Source organism: Prosopis cineraria, unplaced genomic scaffold (genome assembly GCF_029017545.1).
Source record: "Prosopis cineraria cultivar Desert tree isolate PC_DT_omini unplaced genomic scaffold, ASM2901754v1 PC1, whole genome shotgun sequence".
NCBI lineage: Eukaryota > Viridiplantae > Streptophyta > Magnoliopsida > Fabales > Fabaceae > Prosopis > Prosopis cineraria.
Window position 1 is genome coordinate 57,302,786 of NW_026555332.1, and position 18,870 is coordinate 57,321,655.

The following is an 18,870-nucleotide window of genomic DNA, read 5'->3' on the forward strand; positions in this document are numbered from 1 at the left end:
GTATTGAGAACGTTACATTACAAGCTTACAATGTATACTTTTGAATCTATTTTGACATTTAAATATTTTAACTAAATAGATGGTAGTGTAAACTATCTCGCAAATAAAAATGTAGGAAATCTGAACTGAATTTGTTTATTTACTCGTTTTCCTTTCTTAAAAAAAGTTTTTTTTTTGTTTATTTCGGAAGATCTGATGAATTGATTTATTTTTAAATCTCTTGAGAAAATACTTCATGTATACAAAACCTTCGCGGTAACAACAAATTTAAAGAACTTGTGAAAGAATCCAAATATCAACTCGTCACGTCGAACGTCAGTTATTCACTATGCCCATGATTTTCCTCATAACTTGTCTCGTTTTTCCTTGTGCCTCTCCCGAACCTAAAAACCACTATTGCATTTCACATTCTATAAAAGCAGGCTCCCTTCCGTATTCTGTGTTCCATCTCAACGGAGACGAGAGAAGTGAGAAGTAAACTAAGCTTAGAGGGAGAAGATGGCAAGTGGATTCATTCCTTTTCTGGCAATGGCTTTTGTGCAGCTGGGATATTCGGGCATGAATATCAGTTCAAAGCTTGCAATGCAATCTGGCATGAACCCTATTGTCCTTGCTGCTTATCGCCAAATCTTCGCCACACTTGCCATCGCTCCCTTTGCTTATTGCTTCGAACGGTATGCATGTCTTCATTCATTTATATCTATCTATTCTTCGTCACCTTATTTCTAAATCACACATGCATGCACCAACATCAAACACCTTACCCCGGCTTTCAAAACTTCAATTACTGCTACTCTGCTTATATTATGTCATAATCCAATCTTTTCACTAAGTTTTCGTAATAAGAATTAATAATGGGGTGATACACTCCGTGACAATGCGCACGGTGGGTTGGCCTCATGCGTGTTTTGGAAAACAAGTGACCGAAGGGCAGCGAGGGTATCTTTTACTACGTTATTGCTTGTACCAGTTTTACAGTTTGTTATAAACATGAGTTTTGAATGAGTTGTACTTCAAAGTTATTTTCTTTATATGAAAAATGGTGAAGGCATTACTTGTGAAAGAAAACCCGGAAGTTAATTGATTTGGATCCAGATTCCTTGCTTATCCCACTTTCATTTTGATTCTTGTTATGCTTTGCAGCAAAAAGGTCCCCAAGTTGACCAGACCCATTATGTTCCAGATATTGCTTTCTTCCTTAACTGGGTAAGCTTGTGGTCTGCATATTTCATGCTCACACGTTCTGTCTTGTATTATCTGTTCTGAATGTTCAACTCAACAAGTGTTCGTCATGTTTTTATGGATGGCAAGAAGTCATTAAACTCTTTTGGTGAAATTTAAAAAAAAAAAAAAGTTAGAAATGGAGGAACTTGAAAAGGGGTTGCGTGCATGTACGTGCATATCCGTCTGTTTGTGCGGTGTAGTGTTTTCCTATCCCTAAAATAAGCGAGTTTGATGTTGAAATGATGCAGAGTAACAGGAAACCAAGTATTTTTCTTCCTGGGGCTGAAATATTCAACCACTACAATAGCATGCGCAATGACAAATATGCTCCCGGCTTTCACCTTCATCCTTGCGCTTGTTTTCAGGTGCGTATACTATATATGTATATATGCAACTATATTTTAAGAATTCTAGTACACTTAGCATTTTTGAATATTTAAGAATCAATAATTTTATTTGTGGTCTGATGTGCTGGCAGGCAAGAGTACCTGAGAATAAGGGCATGGAGTGGGCAAGCGAAGATAGCAGGGACTGTATTGTGTGTGGGTGGAGCCTTGGTATTGTCATTCTACCACGGAAATGCCATTGACATCGGTGAATCGAATATTCACTGGGAATATGCAGAGAGAATGGGAGCAACAAACTCCTTTGTCAGTGACAACACGTTTCTTGGCCCTTTCTTCTTAATTGCTAGTGCTCTCGTCTGGGCAGTGTGGTTCATCGTCCAAGTAAAGCATCATGCACCTCTTGAGTAATTCCTAGTACCATTTCTCCCTGCAAAGTAATCATATTTATTACTCGTTTCTTTTCTTGAAAAAATATGCCAGGCGGACCTGGGAAAAATTTTCGCAGCTCCGTATACGAGCACGACCTACATGTGCTTCTTGGCAAGCTTCCAGTGCGTGGTCATTGCTTTGTGCTTTGATCACAGCACCTCAGCTTGGTCTCTCGCCAATCCCATCCGAGTCATTTCTGCTCTTTATTCGGTTTGCTACCACCAACATTCTATAAACCACTTCTACTTTCATTTCTCGATTAATCAATTAATTAATGTGGCAACATGTTTTGGTTTCCAGGGAGTTATTTGCACTGGAGTAGCGTATGGGCTCATGTCGTGGACTATTGAGAGGAAAGGTCCTCTTTATGTGTCCGTGTTCACCCCCTTGCAGCTCGTCATCACTGCTTTTATCAGCTGGGCTCTGCTTCGCGAGGAAATATACGTCGGAACGTATGAAATGCAATATGCGTTTTCCGCTTCAATTAACTAATAATTACTGACCGTACATAAATATTTGGATTTTGATCCGGGTTCTATATTTGGTTCAGTGTTATAGGGTCGCTGCTCATAGTCTTGGGACTCTACTCTGTTTTGTGGGGGAAGAACACGGAGATCGCCAAGAAAGAGGAGAACGAAGATATAGAAGCAGCGGTGGAGAAGAAGGGGAAAGAGGCGAAGAATAACGACTCGGAATTGCATTCCTTAGTGGTGTCTTCAAACGGGAATAATGAGTTCGCTGCGAGTTAGAGGCAGGGATTATTCATTGTTGAGAAGCGGCACTGCATAGCAGAATATATTTCGGTTCATGTATTCTGGGGTGGAGAGATTATTCCAAAACAGTAATATTCCATTCTCAATTTGATCCCACCGCCGTTGCATACTTGCTTGAATTCTATCCGAATGAATTATAAGTCAGTTCCAACATGTGAAAAACATGATAGCTGAATTTGATTGTCAAACCCACGAGCCGAATGCTTGATGTGTGTGTTGAGTCAGTCCATCTACTTGCATGATCCTCTCAAATAATCAAATTTAGGGTTCGATAAACTTTAATTTCCACCCAACAAAATAGATCTTCAAATTCAATTTAATGGAGGCGTGAAATTTATGTTCAGATCATAAAGGCATGCTTTGAAAAATATGGATAGAATGACTTTTTATAGATTTTATATACACTATCATAAAATTTTTTCAGTGAAATAAATATATATAATTTTTAATTATGGACTGTATGAATCGCAAAAATAAACATTTTTCACAGTCAACCTTATTTTTGGTGCTGGGTCTTGGGCTCCAACCCAAAATCCAAACTCTTGTAGCGTGGGCCAGGGACCAAGCCGTTTGATTCACAGTCTAAAGGATCATATTCCTTTTAATTTAATGGATTAGTCCCGAGTTATGTCGAGCCCTTGCGTCTGTCGATTTACTGGAGATCAGGGATCTTGGTGATCTCCTGTTTGTGGTCATTGGGTCTAGGCCCACTAGTGCTACAAAAAAATGAATCCGATTCTGTAGAAAAATAAATGAATTAAAAAAAAGTTGATATCACCAAAAACCAAAAAAAAAAAAAAAAAACACAAAGTGTGACGATCAATAAACTTGCAACCGCGTCACTCAAATTCTTTCACGGAGACTAACGCCGTCAGAAACCTGTTTGATTCCGTCTCATGTGCATTATAAAAATGCAAGGAGATCGTTCCTGCCTCCACGGGCTCTGCTCTTAGTGTATTTGGATCTGCACTCAAATCAGTGATCGTGTTATCTCTCTCCATGTAAGTCGTTTCTATAATGTTTAGATTCAAGTTTTTTCTTTCTATTCCTTCAGATCAGAATTTCTTTTTGTTCGAAACATGCAGATCCGAGTTCATTTGTCTAGATAGCCAATGAATGGTTGTGCTAAGAGAGCCTCATTTAGATCTCTTGGTTTTTTTTTTTTTCCTTGCAAGGATTCATTCTGTACGAATTCTTTTCTATGTAAACCCATATTGAATGTCCAATTGTAAATGAAGATTTATTCATGAGATAGATCTTAAAAGCGGTTGTGATTTTATATTTTATTATTTCATGCAAGCAGATCTGAAAAATTTGGCAACTTACGTTTAAATATTTAATTGGTGTTGAGACTTTGGTGCGCGTTTGCTAGATTTCAACGTAATCTGCGAAACTGAATTGCGAATAGTTTTCTTCCTGAGGTTTTTGTCTATCACGAAAATACTTTGTCTGAATCCTTTAAGCGTCGCTGTCCTCGTTGCTGCATGGTTTGAATTAATTTCTTGTTTCTGGTCCCTTGGGGAAGAAAATGGTCGTGAGATATTTTACTTGTTAAAGCAAGGAACTGATTGATGAATGAATCTTCGATTTCAGCAAGTAATTGACCTTTGAGTCTTCCCATTGTGCAGCTGAAAGAAGAGATGGGGTTGTCTTTCGGTAAGCTTTTTAGCCGTCTCTTTGCCAAGAAAGAGATGCGTATTCTGATGGTAGGTCTCGATGCTGCTGGTAAGACTACCATCTTATACAAGCTCAAGCTGGGAGAGATCGTGACCACCATTCCTACCATTGGTATGCTCCTTATTTTCTTATTTCTAGCACGTTTAATTTTGCCTATGTTCTTGAATTTTATGCCCAAGTGCTTCTTGCTGTTCTTTGCTTGCTTGGTCTGATCCAATTTTACATGCTGAAGTATTAATGATTTAATAAATAATTGCAATTGTAATTGATGCGAATGTTCACTACTGTACAGGGTTTAATGTAGAGACTGTGGAATATAAAAATATTAGCTTCACCGTTTGGGATGTGGGTGGCCAAGACAAGGTTTGTTACTTGTATCATATTGGTAGTTAGTTTTTTTAATGAGATCTCTTTCAACTTTGGTAATAATCTGAATTATTAATTGACCATCATTCTTTACTTTTTCTACTCCCATCAGTGGAGTGCTTTAAAAAATTCTTTAAAACAAGAGTGAACTTGTGTGATATGCACTCTAATACACGTCATCAGGCCTAGGTTTTCTGCTAATTAGAGGCTCTTCTACTGGCAACCAACACAAGCTCTGTTATTATATTGTAGCCATCTAATCTTATTGTCTTTCATGAGACATTATGGGGTCATGAAGGTTTGTTTTAAACATGCAGCAAGCATATGATCATTTGTAATCTTCAATCATTTACTTGTTCAATTCATCTGTTTTTTGTTGGAATTCGTGCTTATAGTTGATATTGTGCTCATTGGAGGCTCACTCATTTATACACTATACAAAAAACATGAGATGTTTATGCTACTCTTGGAAGTTTTTTCTAGATGGTTGGTACTCGGCAGCTTTTACAACCTTATCTTGAATGGGTCTATTAGTTCAACTTATGATTTTGTTATGCCACCATTTGGTTCTAACATTCTCAATGGACCATAAACTTCTTCCCACTATTTTTCTCTTGTATGGTGCGACTACAGATTCGTCCTTTATGGAGACACTATTTCCAAAACACCCAAGGACTTATCTTTGTTGTTGATAGCAATGATCGTGATCGTGTTGTTGAGGCTAGAGATGAACTTCACCGGATGTTGAATGAGGTAATAAAAGATTCTCAATGCTGTGTTTTGGGATGTACCACGGATTTTGGTTATGTGTACATCATTTCATTGAATAGAGAAGAGAAAGGGAAAAATCAGAAAGAGAGAAAATCATGAAAAAATCCTTTTATTGGAATAACGAAATTGATTAACTCAGAAGTCAGAATCTTATTAAATATCATTTTGGGTTCTGGAACCGTATGAAGTGCAAAATAGCGTGGTAACTTTTTACAAGCATGTTAATAGATCATCTTTCTGGTTGGAGCCTTTCATTGGTGGCCAACTCCATAAATGATGGAAATAAAACTTGAACTTTTTTTTTTTATGGAGTAACACAATTTGCTCCCATCACTTGGTGAAATAATGTTCACAAATGTTCTTAACACCCAGGACGAGTTGAGAGATGCAGTACTTCTTGTATTTGCCAACAAGCAAGATCTACCAAATGCTATGAATGCTGCCGAAATCACGGACAAGCTTGGTCTTCATTCTCTCCGTCAGCGTCACTGGTATTTTGATGCACATTTCATTTATTCTCCACCTGCCTTGAGCAGTCAAAGCACGTTTGTTTTGTGGTGTTGTATACCTTACTGATTCAGATGATTGGAGTGTGGTTTTTGTTTTCATGACAGGTATATCCAAAGCACGTGTGCCACTTCTGGGGAAGGACTCTATGAGGGACTGGACTGGCTCTCCAACAATATAGCGAACAAGGTAGGTTTTAATTCTCCATCTGGCTTTACTCAGATGCTTGTCCTGTATATAATATGTGGTTAATTTGCGTATTTTGCGTATCAGGCTTAAAAGGCAATCATGTTTAATGGGATGCTGCAATCTTTACTTCACAGTGGGCTTCGGGCTTGTATCATCACATTGATTGGCACTAATTCTATTCCTGCGTGATCCCCCCCCCCAATTTAGATAATTGTTATATTGTTATGTCATGTGCTAGCAGTCTGTTATAGATTCTGAATAAATGAATGAATTACATATACGTTTCACTAGCCTTGCTGTCTTAGAAGTTGACACAGTGAAGTGAGCATATTGTCAAGTCATTTTTTCAACTTAAAAAATAATGGTTGTTTCTGTGAATGCATGAACAGATCTCAGAGCCACCCTTGTGTGCCGAACGTCACAAACAAAAAAAAGAAAAAGGTAAAAACCCAAGGTCATTGGAACGAGTCATTTTACCTTTGATGCAAAACAAGATAAAACGACTGAAATGTGGGAGATAATTCGTTGAAATATAATAATGTGGGAGAATGTAACCAAAAAAATGTAGCGTGGGAGATGTAGAAATGAAAAACATAGCTATATATATGTATGTATATATAATTTATTTATAATTAAATTGAACAAATGTGCAAACATGTTAATGCTAAGATCCAGTTCAAGATCTCTTTCAAAGAAGAAAAAGAAGTGGTGCTGTCAGTGGAATAACTTGCTGTTGACGGAAATTGTGACTATATGTATAATAACTAATTAAGAAGTGAGAAAACAATCGAACAAAATAGAAGCCTAAAGCTTTGCACCCATCATTCCAAGCTAATCAAGGAGGGCGCCAAAACACGAATAAAGATAAGCACGCCAGGCTACGCATTATGTCATCTGTAGCACTCTTACAATGGTGTCATTGTCTCAATTCCATCACGTACGTCAATAAATCAATATATTTGATATATATATATACATATATTATTATTTTTATTTAAAAATATAAAACATTTTTAATCTTTCAATATGTAATCATTGTTTTCTTTAAAGTGTCTCTATTGATGAATGACTTTATATTTATTGTAAGAATGTTTAATAAAAATAAATATAAAAAGAAATAATTAATTTAAAAGTAAAAAAACTACTTTTATCAGGGGATAGAATTCAATTAACAATATTTTATATTTTTTAAGAGAGAAATACTTGTAAGCACATACAAGTTTATAAGAACAGGTGCAATTCATAAATTATAAATAGCATGACCCATTTAGCCGTATAACAAACAGGGCCGGTGCGCAAAGTTCAAAGTAATAATACGACTATAAATGGAAGAAGGCATCGGCAGCGTTTAGGTAGAGGGGGCGAAAAAGAAAATATCAATGGGAGACAGGAAGAAGGAACTGGAATATATCTATTGCCTCAGCACTCTGTTTGAGCTGAGGAGAAAGTTCTCCTCGCCAGCAACGGTTGGATTCAGTCGCCCTGCTGCCCAGCCATTATTCATGAGTCGAGCTGGATCCCCTGCCACTCGGCTTCCCTCAACTTGCCTTTCAAATTCCGGAAGACCTTTTGCCTTCCTCTCTTTCCTTCTCTTCCTCTCTTCACCTCGTTCTTTCCTCAGCCAACTTTCAACTGTTCTCTGCACATTCAACACCATGCCATCAAGATTATTTATTTATGCATTTTTTTTTGGGGCTGAAATTGCCATCAGTGTCTGGTTTAGATCATGCTCTTCACGCCACATCCACACCCGTTTTATATTAAGTTCATCGGCTCATAAATGCTCATTTCACTCAACATTGGGTAATCTACATTGACCAAAGAAATTTAACCGAACTTTAAAGAGGGGGGAGGGGAACTAACCATCAGTGACAATTTGCTAATGTCTTTGACTTTATCCATAGGCATTGCTAGTTGCAGCTTCCCATGAGCTACATAAACCTTGTAAACAACCAAATCAATAAGTATCATGTCAAATCATAAGCATAAAAAGACTCAGAAATGGAACTTTGGACATACTATGTGTGTAGGCCAATTCTCAAGACCGTCAAATATATGCGTTGCATACATAATTGTAGCACCCCTCTCTTCACATTCCTTCCGCAGAAAGTTCAGAAGATCAGCCCTTGCTAGAACATCAAGATCCACTGTAATCTCATCAAGAAGAAGAACCTAGAAAAACAAGGATCGACTTTATATAATTGTACAATGATGCCCAAACTATACAGCTTGTCATGAATTCAACAAGCACGTTGGAAAAAGGAGTTGCTACAAGAGTTTCCCTTAAAAAGCATGAGCTTTATGATCACACCTTGAATGGCTTGAGAAGACCCATACAAATTTGAACTCTTCTTCTTTGACCATCAGATACTTTATGCATCCTCCAGGAGAGATTGATATCTAGTACCTGGCATGTTGAAAAATTGGGCAATGGTTTTCCAGAGAGGACAGTGCATGCGTTTTTTTTTTTTTGGGGGGGGGGGGGGACTTTTTCAGAGATGAGCTCAATCCAGTTTGCATAACAATAAAATAATTTAGCATCTAAATACAATATCAGAATTGGGGGATCCTTTTATGCGCCATTAAGTCTATTTTTATGTCTTGCAGCCTGACATTTTCTTAGGGAGGAATTATCATTCTCTGACAAACGATTAACTCTGGGCTTATGAGCAACACCCTGTGGGTTTAAAGAAAACTCTGTAATTTGTCACTAGAACGATCAACTCTGGGCTTATAAGCAACACCCTGCGGTTTCAAAGAAAACTTTGTAATTTGTCACTAGAACGATCAAGTCTGAGCTTATAAGCAACACCCTGCGGTTTTAAAGAAAACTGTGTAATTTGTCACTAGAACAACCACATCTTTATCGCCTCATGAAACTGAAAAAGCAGTACTAAAGGCCAGGCAAACTCAGAGTCAGTTAGAAGGTGCTTGTGGTTCATTCTGGGGAAAGATTGCCAGGACATATCGATTGACAATTTGACCGTGAATCCAATGCGATCCAGCTGGACTAATTAATTTTGTATCGGTATCAGTTATCAATTTCCAGTTGAATTATGAAGTCAACTGCAATGCATCAATCTCCACAAAATTTATAAAAAGTTATCTTACAAATATTTAAATGGGAAAATGACAGTTAGATCCCAAAAGTATGACTTAAAAATAATATAGATCCTCGACAAAATTTTCTAAAAAATGAATTGCAAATATCCATCCCAACAATTACAAAGAAAAATTCCTGCTACAATCTAAAAGTTATATTTGATACTTAAATATTTATTTGCAAGTAAAACTCCTGAATTTACAATTATTTAGATCAATATTTTTGACTTATTTTCAAAAAAAAAATTATCAGGGACTTAACCGTCATTAATTTAAGATTTTGGGATCTAAGTGTCATTCTCCCTATTTAAATTCCTAAACTAGGTCCCAAAATGGTTTTGAAGAACATTAAAATGCCATAAAACTGATAATTTTTTTTTTTTAATGCAAATCTGCCACTTGTTCAATAAACAACAAGCCACTGATTTGTCTTCTCTATACTCTTCTACAAGTCATTTTTATCTTTATGTGTGGAAGGACAATAATTATCAAAGAATTCATAGTCAAATTTAGAAAATTACAAAAAAAGCAGCGCCAAAGATAGCTAATACGGGTTGCATCTGCATGAAGAAAGGTTAGCGAGTGCACAGATTCAACCATGCATGAGTGTCAATAGTATTGCTAATTAAATTCATCCTACCTTGATTAGCTCTGCTCTTCTTCCAGGATCAATTCCACCTACCCCAAATATCAGTTTCTCTGCAGAAACATCCATTTGTATTGGAACCTCAAACCCTGCAAAAGCAACATCTCGTCTCCACTGACCAAAATATAGTTAAAAGAAAAAAGAAAAAAGTCATATAATCTAAGTAAGCATGAGTAATAAACTGAAAAGAAATGACTGGGTTATAATAATCTAACAATTTCTTCTTTCTCCCTCTCAAAGTCTGACTGTTTCTAGACTGTTACTGCTGATCCACAATAAACAATAGATGTAATGTTGATAAAGCAAATGTTGGGCTCTGGTTGGACATGGCTTCCATCAATTCTTTTAGGATATTAAGCACTTATTATATGAATCTATATGCCAAATAATATATATTGGACAGTAATGATTTCTTGAAGAAGGGCTTGGTGGACTAAGGAACAATCTAAAAGCTTTAAACTAATTGGAGGTGTGCATCCGAAGGGAAAAGATGGATATGTATATGGAGGTTGCATCGTTCAGGGAAGAAAAAAAATTGTTGATCACAGATTAATTCGTTCACTCCCCAAATTGTTGAGTGATCCCCAAAGAAATCCTTTAGTATATAAATCTTAAAGGTGTTTTTCAAACTCCTTTTTTGGAGTCTTCTTCCAGGATCAATTCCACCTACCCCAAATATCAGTTTTCTCTGCAGAAACATCCTTTGTATTGGAACCTCAAACCCTGCAAAAGCAACATCTCGTCTCCACTGACCAAAATATAGTTAAAAGAAAAAGAAAAAAGTCATATAATCTAAGTAAGCATGAGTAATAAACTGAAAAGAAATGACTGGGTTATAATAATCTAACAATTCTTCTTCTTTCTCCCTCTCAAAGTCTGACTGTTTCTAGACTGTTACTGCTGATCCACAATAAACAATAGATGTAATGTTGATAAAGCAAATGTTGGGCTCTGGTTGGACATGGCTTCCATCAATTCTTTTAGGATATTAAGCACTTATTTATGAATCTATATGCCAAATAATATATATTGGACAGTAATGATTTCTTGAAGAAGGCTTGGTGGACTAAGGAACTGCGCAATCTAAACTAAGCTTTAAAGATGGATATTGTGAGGTGTGCATCCGAAAGGGAAGAAAAAAATATATATATCACAGTAATTAATTCGTTCACTCCCACAATTGTTGATTGATCCCCATCCTTGTATATAATAAATCTTAAAGGTGTTTTCAAACTCCTTTTTTGGAGTACAAAGGACAAAGAAAGAGATATTATAGCACCAACCTCTCCACCAAGATAACACAGATCACCAGAAGATACTAAAGTGGTGTCGTGAAAAGCTGATCTTCCAAGTACACACGAACCATGCCTGGTTGCACCATGTGCTTCCCTCCCAAGATCTTAAGTATGGTGGTCTTGCCTATCAAACAGCAACTATCATCAGCAAATAAATCAGACTTAATATTGAAGATACAAATGCAAGTATAAACTAAGACAGTAAGTATAGAGGACCGGAAAATGGAGACAATGTTGGGAGACCGACCTGTGAGGATTGAGGTTTATTCATTAAAACTTGCTTTAGCTTTTGCTGCTAAGAATATAAAATGAAAGGGAGATAATATTCTCCCAATTTAATTTCTTTGTTCCATCCTGCAAACAACCGAATCTAATACAGAAACGAGTTCCCCTTTCCTATAGGTTAATCATACTTAGAATGAACACAACATATTATTTAATTAGTCATGACTTTCAATTATAACCTGAGTTGGGGGATAAGAAGTTAAGAACAGATAAGAAAGTGAAAAATCAGGACGGAACTCCTCGAAATTCCGGTTTTCTTTTCTTTCTTTCACACTCTGCGCTATGAAACCAGGAAGTGAAAGCCTGTTGCCAGCTAAATGACTGTAAAACGCATGTCAATAGATCGAGCTTCAAATAATACAGCCTCTCATCACCTAGAAATCCAGAAATGATAATTTAATTGATGAATGAGGGGAACAAGCAGAACGAACCAGCGCCATTAGACCCGACTAGAAGGCAGCGGTAGCCGGATTGAGGGTGAGAGAGAAATCTTGGATGAGAGGAGGGGAAACCCGGAGGAGGATGGCCATCGATCCCAGGATATGTGAATTTCAGATCATTGATCTCGATCGTAGGCCCTGAATTGCCATCAGAAATCATTCTCTAGATTTTTTTTTCCCCTCTTTCAGAGGATGTTAGTCTCGCTCCACATCCACAGTTATGATGCAAGGGGACTTTTAACCACAAGCTAACCGACTCCCTACTCCCTACCTTCCCTCTACCAACGTAAGGTTTTAAACCAGACCCCAAAAAACAAGTGATTAGCCGGTTGAAAAAGTGAGTAATAAAACCAACCCGCTTGTACTTTATCTCTCTTTTTTGTCTCATTCTCTCTAATTTCTTTGTATTATTCCCTCCTCACTTTAATAAAGGATATTTTTTTAAAAATTTTAATTAATAAAATATTAATGAGTTATTTCAAAAATGGCCCAGATATCTAAAGATAAATTTAATAATTTTAATTAAATGCAGTTTGGGGTTTCAACAAAAAATTTTAAAAAAGTAAGACTCTTGACTAATTTTAATCACCTTTCTTAGTCTAAATAATTTAATTAAAAGTGTCTTGTAAATAAAATTGAAAGAATATTCTTTAAAGAAATTAAAAATCAATGTAATAAATAGTTTAAGAAGTTAAAAAAGTTGGGGGGAAATGCATCCGCGAATACCGCTATGTGTGTGTGTGAGAGAGAGAGAGAGAGAGAGAGAGAGAGAGAGAGAGAGAGCTTGAAACTTTTGTAATATACTAATACTAGTACGATACGGTCATAAGACTATTCAAAATAACATATAATAATACTTATTTTTCTTGTTCAGATGTTTAACCGTTCTTGGTGGTTGCTGAAAGCTAACGTTGGCTGGGCAAATCAAAGGAGATTGGGTTTTGATGTTCCGTTCTAGATTGCAATTCAACAAAACTCCTGCAGTTTTTCCTTTTTAGTTTATTTGCAGAATATAAATATATTGAATCACTGAAAAGCGAATAGGATGTACTCATAAAAGGTGGTTCAAGTTCAGATGCCCGTGCCATGAAATGAAAAAATACCCGCTTTGGCTACTTGAAAAGCGATTGACAACAATGGTTTAGGAGTTGAGTGTTTGTTTAGCTTATATTCCTTTCAAAATAATATAAGACTTTTTTTAAAAATTTAAGTAATATAAAATATATATCATTAAATAACTTTTATTTATTTTTTTAATTATATCTCTATTTCATTTATTAATTTTTTTTTTAAAAAATTATACATTAAAATTTTAATTACTATTATCAAGATTTTTATATAGAGTATTAATAAAATTATAAATTAAAAAATGTTGACATTTTTTAAAATTTAATGTTTTAATTAATATTATGAAATAGTTAACTATCAATTATGTTGTTCGAAAACGGAGGTCCTGATCAAAACCACAAAACAATACAAGAGTATCTTTATCACAGAGGTTGCAAAAGCATGTTCCGACGGGTTTTTTAACATATACAGACTTAATTGGTGTTTGCAACCTTTAAGATAAATTACTTTTACACCGGGTTGAGTTTGTCTAGGACAAAAGGATATCATAGTACACGCTTAATTTGCACCATTATCCAGGGAAAGCAAATCCATAAAGTGTGGTGGTGCTTGTTTGGGGACAATGGATGGGCAGTTAAATTAAATAGTATTAAAGTTGGGATGTGGCGTTGAGATCCTTCTTTCTTGCCTCAACATCGCAACGTAACGCAAGAATGAAATTGCAGGAGGTAATAGCAGGTTAGCCATGGGAACGCCGAGTTGAGGTTGCGTTGTTAATTTGCGGTTTCTGTTGAGTATTGGTTGAAATGCAAAGTCCCTCAAACTCTGTCAATCAATGCTTGGATTAGATTAGATCTGGGAGCAGGCGAGATGGGATTCAAATCGTTATGACTCGGCAAATGATCAACGGAGTCAGAAGCAATTACATGACAAATGACAGCCACAAGATATAATAACAGGGGGGAGGAGTTGTTGACCTAGAGGGGTGGCAGTATGAACCCTCTTATCTATTGTTTTAACCTTCCACGTTTCACTGTTATAAACTGTTAAAACCCCGATCATTCATTTAAGAGACACACCGTTAATGAACAAATCTTTTGCTAATTATAAATTTTTATAATTAGCGAGACAAGTTATACAGCATTGAAAAGGCACGCAGATAGCGAAAATAAAAATATCCTTTATAAATGAAGGATATCCGAAGTCCAACAATGGCTGAAAAAGGGAAAGGGACCAACAAAAGCGGTCTATCAGGGTCATACCCATTAAAACCTAAACATCTGTATGACTTCTTTACAGAATCCATACTCCACCAATTAAGAAGAAAGCCAAAAAAACAGGGGAAAATACGACTCTCCACTCCTGTACACAAGAAAGTAGAGCAGACTAGGCTGCCGATGGAGCTGGAACATACTGAAGACCACCAGCCTCAGTTAACGCCCCCTTGATACGCTCAACATTCACAGTGTTCTCATAGTCCAGTGTCTCGTCGTCCTCGTATATCTCCCACCACTTCTTCACCAGCATCTTTATGTCTTCCCTGTCCATGTTCACTTCCTTTCCCGTGAACCTCCACGGTTTTGACCCCTACAATTGACCCCGTACGTCAGAACAACTCCACATAAAATAATAAAATTCAAATTATTCAGTGAAATAGAACAGTGCTCACAGCAGCACAGTAGTGAATCACTTTGACATCGTCAAGCTGAACGTTCTCGGGGTGACGCCACAGCATGGCCAGCACGAGGTTGTACTGATTGGATAAGGGCTTGTATTTGTCCTTGAAGTACATGTTCAAAAAGTCCTGCGTGCAAAAAGCTTAATAATAAATCCTCTGAAACCTATTCGATCCCATATCCAAACTACAGTTCGTAAAAGACAGGTGGAATGAACTACCTGTTCAGCAAACAACGTGGGCATAGTGACTTGGAGGGTTTTGAGGAGGTCACTGTAAGTGGAAACATTCGGCTCGAAAACGAACATCCCGGCGTTGAAATAGAGCGGTGGCTTAGGTCCCATACTGGCGGGCCAGGCCACCTTATCAGGGCACTGCTGGCAATACCAATCCGGTACTGCGGAGACTGGCTCCATGTTTCCTCGCAGAAACAGTCCATCACCGCATAGAAATAATTGTTGGGGAGATCAAAAAGGTGGTCGATGTTGTCAAATACTTGGATATCTCCGTCCAGTATATCATCTTGCTGTACTCCACGAACTGCAACCATTTTTCAATCAAAAAGATATCGATATTATTTTAATCCCGGAGATGAAAAAGTTATCTTAACCGAAAGAATCAGTGGGTAGGATACTGTAACCCGAGAAATCAAGGGGAGCAGAGTAGGGTACAAGGTACATGCAATATAATACAAGTTAAAAGGGACATAAAGATAGAGGACAGAGAGGTATTTACATTCCAGATACGAAGCTTGGAGTAGTTGATGACATAGTAGGCCATGGCAAACTGGGTTTGGTTCTCCGGCGGGTATACGGGCTCGATCTCCTTCACGATGCATCCTTGGGAGGTCAGAATCTTGCGGTGCTCCTCGGGAACATCCGGCAAAATGCGACCACCAACGGGTAGATGCTCTGGGCCTCCTCAGACCTTTGGCCAAGCCGACCACGCCCTTCACGTAGTCACCGTCACCTGCAAGAAAAGTAACAAATGCACGGCCGGTCGTCTTGGCTGTGTGGCGGCGGCGTTGGCAGCAGCGGTGGTGATATCAGGTGCCATCTTTCAACTGTGAAAAGGAGAAAGGAAAGTTTTCAAACAAGAGCTTAGAAAGCGATCCTGAGTAATTTACTGATGTGCAAGAGGATTTCTTGGGTTGGCTGTGATGAATGTGGAGGGTGGTGAGGGTCCTGCTTATAAAGGACTTTTGAGGGCAATTATGGCAAACAAAAATCAAGGAATGAATATTTTTCCACTGCGTCATTGGGGTGAATTAATATATTATCTTTTAACTTTTGGAAGGTGAGAGATATGAATCTTGGACCAATCATATCTTGACATCAATTAACATCAATTAGGCAATCAATGGAACGTGGAAAAGAAATCATGTCGTTTCTCATCCCCCCCCCCCCAAAAAAAAACAATAAAAAAAAAATCCCGCGTCATCTGAAAAGCAGTATTTAATCCAGTTGATGGAAAAGGAAAAAAAGAAAAACAATTGTTTTTTGGTAAATACTATATTACTTCTTTGGTTTGGTCGACTGAATTTTGTTGACTATTACTTGAGATGGAGATCTGAAGTTGACCCAACGGTTACAGTTATTTGGTGGTTGCATGTTATGCCTTTTCTTTTCTGGTCCAGTTGCATGGCGATCCTTTCATTAATAAGTCGCTTCCACCTGTTTCTCAAACTTTTTTCGAGATCGAACAAGTCATGCAACCTAATATGGCATCGAACTGGATGCATGGGACTTGAGATTGCATTTCATCGCCCAATGAGGATGACATAGAGAACATATAGAGTGAGGAGATTTGCACAGTCCATTAACTTCAATTTTACAAATCATTGCTGATATTCAAATGTCTCATCACTGGGCATATGCTGCACGGGTTTTCGGCAGATTAAACAATTGAGAAGTTAATTAATCAAGAATGACCACTTCACCCTATTTCCAGCACCTCAAATTTCCCTTGCATTTGATTTTAGAATTTAATTGATGGATCGAATTGATATCTTTTTTTTTTTGTGGTTGGGTGGGGCGAGAACGAAATAATATATCCCTTTTTAAAAAAATTACAAATCAATGTTCTTTGACCGGAATAATGAAATAATATCTTCCTTTGTTTCGGCCAAAAAGAGATGATATCTCTAGCTACACGGGGTCAGGGAATTGAAGGCGGACGTGATATGGCACGTCGATAATCAAGGAGGCGAAGATCATAATTTCGACGGACACGGGAGAAGACTGAAAGGCGGGACTGGCTGTTTCTTTTTTACCACAACGAGCTCAAAAATTGTGGATGTTTTATTCGCCCGCATATAAAACCCCATTGTTCGCCCAGGAAAGTTAGATTTTCCCTAATTCATGACGCCCAAAACCCAACGCCCCCGCCCCCCCCCCCCCCCCCCCCCCCGGAGTGGGGCCCACAAAAGGGAACACAGAATAACGGAAATGGGAAAGCGTTAATTTCTTAACACGAGTCTTTTGGCTGGTTAACTGCCACCGCCCTTTGCACACCACCGACTGGCCCCTACGCAATTTATTAAGTTCGAGCAATTTGTCACCAGTCCTTCGCCCAAGTTACCCGTTGGTGAGGCACGTCCACCCTCTCTTGACACGTGGCTTCCCATGAAGCGCCTTTACCTTCGACATTAATGTCTCGGATATAATGGGGCCAGCCGCTCTGAGTCTCTTGCCACGTGGCTCTTCGGTCAAGCCAAATATTATTTTTACATTTATTCCCTTGTGGGGTCTATGTCAAAACCTTTGCGTGTCGAGATCTCAGCATCTCGCTACACGGCAAGACATGTGTCGGCATCAGACTAAGATAGAGAGGCTCAGCTTGTTCCACGTGGCGATTCGTGTACCTTGCCTGACCAACGGTGGCGACCGTCTTGAAGTAGTGTGTGTAGAAATGGAGAAATCTTAGATGGGCCGGGGAGGGAAATAAAATCTTGCGAGAATAACACTTGGTCCAGAATCTTTAACTAATGACAGTTAGAATTTTAATAAATCCTTTAAAAATGAGTTAAAAATATCAATTTAGATAATTATAAATTGAAGAGTTTCAATTATAAATATATATTAAATATTAAATATAATCTTTCAAGTGTAATATGAATTTTTGCTTGTAATTATTTAAATCAATATTTAATAATTTTTTTTGTAAAAATTTAGTTGAAGACTTAATTATATTGTTCCAATATTTGAGGATCTGACAGTCATTTTTTCCAAAAAAAAATTGCTCCAGCTATTAATAAAAGAAAATGTATAATATATACTCCCTCCGTCTTAATTTATAAGATGTTTTTAGATAAAATTTTATATACTAATAAACCTCATTAAATACACTTAACAACTTTATTTTTTTAAAATAAAAATATAAATTTTTAAAAATACCCATCATTTAATATATTAAAAAGAGAAAAGATAAAAATTAATTATAAAAAGAGAAAGAGTTATATTAAAATTAAAATATTTAATGAAATCTTAATTTATTTAAAATATTTTATATTTTGAAATGAAAAACTCTTTTAAAATATTTTATATTTTGGGACTGAAGGAGTATCAATTTTATGTAAAAATAATATTGAAAATTTTCTATCGTTCGTCGCTTTATATTTGGCGGTCACGGTGACGACATTTTTGTTTCGTTTTTATAGTCATTTAACAATCAGTATGCTGGTTGGTCCAACTTTGAAAGGAATAGTTCTTCAACCGGTCAAGTTTTGAGCTTGAGAAGGATAACGTTTTTAAATTGAACCCGCCCATAATCGGCAATAGGGGCAGAGAAATTGACTGGCCCCGAGCGTGAAATTTCTTCCCCCTTGCTTGCTTTTCAAATTTCAATTACTTTAATGACAGAATCTTCTTTAGCGATTCCATCATATATTATGATTCTTTATTATTGACCGAATTTTCTCGTGAGAATGATGGCGAAAATCAAAACTTTCCATGACATGGATGGAAGTAATTGGCGGAAAGTCAACAAAAGGATTTTCTCCAATATCCCTGTCCATTTCGGGCTAAGATTTTTATTCTCTTTATAAATTATTTTTAATTATATTTTCAGTATTAAAA

The 18,870-nt window shown here is 37.1% G+C and overlaps 3 protein-coding genes and 1 pseudogene across 4 annotated transcripts; 2 read left to right on the top strand and 2 right to left on the bottom strand.

Moving 5' to 3' along the window:
• Positions 1 to 498: 498 nt before the first annotated feature.
• LOC129302863 (WAT1-related protein At1g09380-like) lies at positions 499 to 2,749 on the top strand. The gene is made up of 7 exons (XM_054941742.1): positions 499 to 674; positions 1,144 to 1,206; positions 1,473 to 1,589; positions 1,703 to 1,952; positions 2,052 to 2,210; positions 2,301 to 2,452; positions 2,551 to 2,749. Exons 1-7 carry the CDS (start codon positions 499 to 501, stop codon positions 2,747 to 2,749), a joined length of 1,116 nt encoding a protein of 371 aa, XP_054797717.1.
• An 869-nt stretch (positions 2,750 to 3,618) lies between these two features.
• LOC129295785 (ADP-ribosylation factor 1) lies at positions 3,619 to 6,573 on the top strand. Of its 2 annotated transcripts, none has more exons than XM_054934354.1 (7): positions 3,619 to 3,774; positions 4,402 to 4,561; positions 4,743 to 4,813; positions 5,450 to 5,569; positions 5,960 to 6,078; positions 6,202 to 6,283; positions 6,368 to 6,573. In XM_054934354.1, exons 2-7 carry the CDS (start codon positions 4,414 to 4,416, stop codon positions 6,371 to 6,373), a joined length of 546 nt encoding a protein of 181 aa, XP_054790329.1. In that variant the 5' UTR covers positions 3,619 to 3,774; positions 4,402 to 4,413; the 3' UTR covers positions 6,374 to 6,573. The 2 variants fall into 2 exon arrangements, with proteins under 2 accessions (XP_054790329.1, XP_054790338.1); XM_054934363.1 differs by having other exon boundaries at positions 3,653 to 3,774; positions 4,367 to 4,561.
• An 873-nt stretch (positions 6,574 to 7,446) lies between these two features.
• On the bottom strand, positions 7,447 to 12,342 carry LOC129320341 (ABC transporter I family member 20). Its single transcript, XM_054965756.1, is given in 10 exon segments — positions 7,447 to 7,922; positions 8,147 to 8,224; positions 8,303 to 8,455; positions 8,595 to 8,690; positions 10,026 to 10,145; positions 11,315 to 11,386; positions 11,389 to 11,450; positions 12,043 to 12,075; positions 12,078 to 12,120; positions 12,122 to 12,342. Coding segments are annotated over 10 exon segments (975 nt in total). The 5' UTR covers positions 12,212 to 12,342; the 3' UTR covers positions 7,447 to 7,694.
• Positions 12,343 to 14,279: 1,937 nt separating this feature from the next.
• Positions 14,280 to 15,865, bottom strand: LOC129322365 (galactinol synthase 2-like; annotated as a pseudogene).
• Positions 15,866 to 18,870: the final 3,005 nt, after the last annotated feature.

What these genes read in the sequence shown, in the direction of transcription:
- LOC129302863 (XM_054941742.1), top strand. Translation starts at nt 499, where the DNA reads ATGGCAAGTGGATTCATTCCTTTTCTGGCAATGGCTTTTGTGCAGCTG. An exon ending in ATCCTTGCGCTTGTTTTCAG is followed by an intron (nt 1,590 to 1,702) that starts GTGCGTATACTA and finishes ATGTGCTGGCAG; the next exon opens with GCAAGAGTACCTGAGAATAA. An exon ending in GAGGAAATATACGTCGGAAC is followed by an intron (nt 2,453 to 2,550) that starts GTATGAAATGCA and finishes TATTTGGTTCAG; the next exon opens with TGTTATAGGGTCGCTGCTCA.
- LOC129295785 (XM_054934354.1), top strand. Translation starts at nt 4,414, where the DNA reads ATGGGGTTGTCTTTCGGTAAGCTTTTTAGCCGTCTCTTTGCCAAGAAA. An exon ending in GACCACCATTCCTACCATTG is followed by an intron (nt 4,562 to 4,742) that starts GTATGCTCCTTA and finishes ACTACTGTACAG; the next exon opens with GGTTTAATGTAGAGACTGTG. An exon ending in TTCACCGGATGTTGAATGAG is followed by an intron (nt 5,570 to 5,959) that starts GTAATAAAAGAT and finishes CTTAACACCCAG; the next exon opens with GACGAGTTGAGAGATGCAGT.